This window comes from Bradysia coprophila, unplaced genomic scaffold (assembly GCF_014529535.1).
Source record: "Bradysia coprophila strain Holo2 unplaced genomic scaffold, BU_Bcop_v1 contig_232, whole genome shotgun sequence".
Classification (NCBI taxonomy): domain Eukaryota; kingdom Metazoa; phylum Arthropoda; class Insecta; order Diptera; family Sciaridae; genus Bradysia; species Bradysia coprophila.
In genome coordinates, this window is record NW_023503493.1 from 19,764,451 (window position 1) to 19,770,220 (window position 5,770).

At 34.8% G+C, this 5,770-nt stretch overlaps 1 protein-coding gene across 2 annotated transcripts; it reads right to left on the bottom strand.

Annotated features, from left to right (window-relative positions):
- Positions 1–2,500: 2,500 nt before the first annotated feature.
- LOC119075638 (chitin synthase D-like) lies at positions 2,501–4,967 on the bottom strand. 2 transcript variants are annotated; one of them, XM_037182121.1, is made up of 3 exons: positions 4,834–4,967; positions 4,167–4,771; positions 3,976–4,102 (listed from the first exon to the last, which is right to left on the bottom strand). In XM_037182121.1, exons 1-3 carry the CDS (start codon positions 4,866–4,868, stop codon positions 4,017–4,019), a joined length of 726 nt encoding a protein of 241 aa, XP_037038016.1. In that variant the 5' UTR covers positions 4,869–4,967; the 3' UTR covers positions 3,976–4,016. The 2 variants fall into 2 exon arrangements, with proteins under 2 accessions (XP_037038015.1, XP_037038016.1); XM_037182120.1 differs by having other exon boundaries at positions 2,501–4,771.
- Positions 4,968–5,770: the final 803 nt, after the last annotated feature.

The following is a 5,770-nucleotide window of genomic DNA, read 5'->3' on the forward strand; positions in this document are numbered from 1 at the left end:
TAGGAAAATTAAATAAATTTTGAGTTTTCTAAACGCCCAGTGAAAATAAAAGAGATACTCAATTAATGATGTAGCAAAGAGACCATTCTTGTTTCGCTTTTTCATCTGACTATAATTTTGTGTTTTTCAAAACAACAGCTTTTTTAAAAATGATAAGACAACTGGGACTGGAATTATTGAAAGTATTGATAGTCAGTCAAGGGAAATGACCCACCCAAGTCGTATGGCCTAGTATCTTTCAACAAATTTACTTTGCTCTGCACCAAAGATTTGACTGAAAGAAGTTCTCAGGCTCTGCTGGGTCGCACAGGCTGAAGGAACCAAATTTCGGCTTATATCTTTCAACAAATTTACTTTGCTCTGCACCAAAGATTTGACTGAAAGAAGTTCTCAGGCTCTGCTGGGTCGCACAGGCTGAAGGAACCTAACGCTTTCGTCAACTTAGTGCGGTGGAGCAGCTCATTAGTTCCTAGACATCACCATCAGTTCATACGCCATTACAAGAAGATCACCACTTATCATTCATAAATTGCATATGTTCGTTAAGTACAAGTGGTTTTTGTAAATATTTTCCACTTGAGAATTTAAAATATGAACGGAAAACGTATAAAGCGAAAAGAATCAATTCTTTAATGTATTCAATCAATGTCAAACTGTGTGTCTAAATCTCTTAATTTAAACGTTACTGATAAGAATCTATCTGCTTTCCTGCCCTATTTTAAGGGAATTAAAGTCTTCAAAATTGTTATATTTCACGTTCGATTTTCTGCATATATTACTGATTTAAAGATTCTGTAAAATTTATGGTTTCAGTTACATTAAACATGATACCAACTTTAAGATACAATTTTTCAAAGCCTCTTATTGAACGTTGATTTTACTATAGTGTTGATAGTTGATACGCATTTGAAAAGATTTTTCCACCGATGCCAATGGTCGTTGGTTGTCTTTCCTAGAAGAGGCATGATAATAAGAAGTAATTAAGATGACCACAAAAGAGTTCTCAAATTTAATGCTATCGGACTTCTACTATTTCTGGCTACTATCACCATTTAATAGCATTCATCATGTACCCACAACATTATTTTATATATAATGAATAAACGGTAAAATGGTCCACTATTTAAAGAATTGTTCAAATAAATAATTTTACGTTTTAAATTGAAATGAAATTTAATTTAATTTTAAAACAGTTTATTTATACATGAGAATTATCAAAATTGAAATCAGAATGAATAAATCACTTTATAATGAGTATGCAGAGGTGTTTGTACTACGCTGTGTACACTTCTAAGCTATACATAAATTTCACATTTTACAATTTTGTGCGAAAGATTTCTTGGCTTTTAGTATTTTGCAGACTTGTAGAGTCGAAGTACATGTAAAGGAGAAAATGAATGTTTTGAGGAAAGTTATCTAAAGAGAATTTCACAGAAATTTTCGATGTTTACCAAAAATTATGTGAATTTAATTCAGGACCAGTAATTTATTTACAATGATAATAGCTGTACTATCATACACATAATCTACACTCCCTATCACAGACTAATAAGTATGTAAAATATTGTTGGGAAATTTACTTGGCAACCCATAATTTATTTAGGATTACAATTAATTTTTCTAAATTGGCGACAACTGTTCAAAGATGACATTGTTGTTTCGCGTGGCAACACGCTTATTATTGGAAGCATCACATCGTCTATGTTTAAATCTTCCTTCGTGGCAACACAGCATTTCTTCCAATTACATCCATTGTCTCGCCGTCAGTGGTGGTACAATTTTAAGGTCAATATTTCATCGAATGAATAATAACATTGAAAGTTGGTTGGTTGATCGGACGGTTATCTGATTATTAAAAACTCTATTTTACACTTCAGATGGTTTCCATAACGAAACTATTTCGTGACCTCGTATTGGCACTTGAGGTGTAAACTGGCAACACGCAACACTATTAGCAAAGATCACGATACGTCAATGGTATATGGAAAAAACGAGAGAAAAATTAGATGATTGTGCTGGCTATTCGCACCTAAGTAAAGGAAATATTTCTGAAGAAAAGAGCATTTTATTAAGGTCGAAGAAAACGCCAAGGTAAACGATGTTCACTTTATAGTGCAGCCAGTTTTAAATCTTTGATATAATCAATTGGCTCTGAAATTAGAATTAACTCGAGATTATGAAGTGAGATGTGTGACCGGATAAAGGATGAATTCAGTAGTATCAAGTCAAACAATCGAAACAAAGGATCAACAGATCTGTGTTTCGAGATCTTAAGTGATCGTCCCAAACTGATAAATCTATCAAGTCAAACACTATTTGATTCATCCATCAGACGGATACAACACTTTATAAAATTTGTAAGACCTTTTCGTTCTTCTACACTAAAGTGGAAAGTCACACATTTTACATTCAGTTGTGTGTATATGTGTAACTTAAAGATCATACATCCTTCTACTTATTAAAACTTTAATTTTCTTCGACAATATATAGATATAGATATAATGCATTTGCGCAAAGCTTCTATAAACTTAGATGTCTCCCTGAAAGTCTTAAATTAAAAGCAGACTCCCGCTGAATAGGATGATCTGATGTTGCCAATTCCTCAAACTTCGCCAAATAGTCAACATCAAGACGAAAATAACCAGCCTTTTCTTTCATATGGTTACTTAAGCTTCCAAATAAATACTCTTCGTTGATTGGGCTTAGGATATTCACCGATGGTGATGAATAAAACCCTGCGTTATCTATTCCACTATAACTTTTCCAGGAAGATAAAATTCCGCGCGGTGGACTTCTATCGAATTCACCACCTCCGAGAAATTCGGATTCATATGGGAAAGGAACAAACTTTTTCACAGGCACATAGTTTCCATTAGATACAGTTACAATTGAGCTTTTCTTATCAATCAAACAACTAATGTGCTCAATTTGGTGAATACTTTTCCGAGTCTTTCCAATTCCAGATTCCTCCTTTCGCCTCATAACAAGTGTAATTACTGAGGACAATGACTGAGGTTCTGATCCATCATGATCTTCTATTCGTGGACCTCCCCACGACCGAATATTCCATGTCCAAATGCTATAAAGAGTAACGGCTAGATTGAAGAACGGTACGACTAAAAAAAGCAACACATTTGAAAAACAAATCTTATATCGCTTCATGAGCAACGCATTGACACATGTAAGAAGAAATCGACACCCAAGCAGCACAAAAATTATGAAAAGGTAGAAATTATTTGATTTCATTAGAGAGACAATGACGACACCAAACATCCATGCCATCCCCTTCACTGAATAGAAATACAATTTGAACAGAACCATCAGCGGGGTCTTCCTCCACATTACTGGACTGGTTATCATATAAATATCATTCGTGAGGCCGCCCAGAAACCATCTCCTTCTTTGTTTCAGAAGATTTTTGAAAGAATCTGGAGCATATGTTTTGCATTGAGCACAGGGTACAAAAGTTACTTGGTACGGATGGTCTCCTAACTCCACCAATAGATAAGTCATGTAACGATCTTCTCCCAAATGATATCGATGGAAATCCACGCTTCTCCGTTTATCGAATTCAATGAAATATTTTTGTGCAACTTTCTGCAGTGCCGTGAGACGAATGAGTGTTAATGCTCCAGGCAAACAGGTAACCGCTCCCATTACACATTCTGCACTTCTTTCAAACATTTGTCCATCCACATATTCTGAGTCTTGAAGGTATTGATAAATATTAAACTGTCTTGACGTTCTGCAAGTGATTAAACCGGTGGCTCCTTGTATTTTTGGACTTTTCACGGAAGTCATTACGAAATTGTGCAGAGAATTTTCATGCAGAATAATATCCGAATCAATGAATAAAACAAATGTGTTTTCAGCAATTTCCAAGTTGTTTCCGTACATCTCATTTATAATTTTAAAACATTTTCCTTGTGTTGGACTCTTTCCTGCATGAGCAAATCTGCAGACAGTGACTCTCACTCCTTCCACTATCCATTCCAACCTCGGAGGAAATATCGTTTTCATCCTTTTTTCAACAATTGAACGTTCATTTTCCAATTTGTGTGAGATTTCTGAAGAGACCTCTTGCGATAGAACTTTGAGCTTCCTTAGGAGAGATAAATAAAGGGCTGATTCACTTTCGTCATCAAAAGCCAAAAACAGATGTTTACGATCGGGAGGGTAGTCACAGCGAATAGCACTTTCTACGGCTCTGAACAGAGCGTCAGGCTCTTCATTGTAAATTGGCATCAAAATGATCACCATCGGTTCGATTCCCGACTTAGCATCTTTGATGGTTCCGCTCATTTTCCGTCCAGTCACTCCGACAAATAATATGAACCAGCTGCAGGACAATAGAGATGTGCCAGTAAATAAAGTAACAAGAGCAAGATTGACATAAGTAGAAATATGAATTAGGTTTGTCGGAAATTTGGGAGCCCATCCAAATGGAATTGTTTGAAAAATTATAGGAACAGTAGTTGCACGTATAGTTAATAGGAGCGCTGTTCCAATTAAAGTGCACACAATGTTTAAAGGTGTTTTCGACGAGAACAGTACACTGATGAAAACATAAACCATCATCAGCGTCTGAATTGTAAAGTCAAAAATAGTAATTCCCAATAAAATAGACACGATGATCTGTGATGGTATGTCATCTTGAACAGTGGTTCCATTTAATATCAATTCTTGCTTGCTATCAGTAGTGCAACGTACTCGTGGAATAAAAAGAACAAGAAAGACAAATGCAAACTGCTTTCCGGTTGAAATTTTACTTCTGAAAAGTGAAAATAAGAAATTATTCGTTTATTCCAACGGATTTTTGTAATTCCATCCTACCTTGGGCTGGTGTTATTACTAGAAATTTCTCCCATATTTACAAAGTGATCTTAGTTTGAAGTCGGCGATATCCGTAGAGCACACCTACAATTTCTAAATGCAAATGATTACCTTAAATTGTGCTGTACGCTTATTGCAATTATCACTTCATACTCGACAATAGGAAATTGATAACAAATATTGAACCGATTAACGCTGTTTTATACAAGGGTAATAAACGTTTATTAACCATGATTTAATCTCCCGCTTCTTTGTTCTTATTATTTCTATCCGCAATAAACAAAAAGGAAACTGAAACTAATTATCTTGCTGCTTGATTGGACTAGTATATTTAGAAGAAGATATGATAAATCGTTAAGTAATCGAACCGGAAAGACTAATAATAATTGACTTGGATGATTTTACTGGGTAAAAATTAGTATTATCTTGAGGTAAGACAATCTAAATGAAATCTAATCCATGTCTGAATTCTTTCATAAAATTTCGTTCCAAATTGGTCGGTTTTTGGGCTTTATGATTATGCATTTTCAATTACATTTTAGCTTGATATTTTCTTCAGTGTATAATGGCTATATAGTCGAAGTCATTGGCAGAGCTTACAACAAAAAATTTCTACAGCACCAGATACTCAGTTCCGCAGAACACCATTGCTGCATCCCCTCTGCCTATAGTGTTCAGTTGGTTAAAAAAATCACTCCATTATGCTTTCATTGATCTCTCAGATTCGCATTCTCAGATTCAGATTCGATTGGTGGAAATTTTCCTAAAAAAAATGTTCTAGAAAAATGTTAAAATCAATTCCACTGAGACGAGTTTCTTCTACTGTAATTTGAAATAAAATAAATTGATGTTTGTTGCGGTTGCTTGAGAATAAGAGAGCAGGATTAACAATTTCCAAGAAATATTATGTGTATGCAAATAAAAGTCTTATACGTTG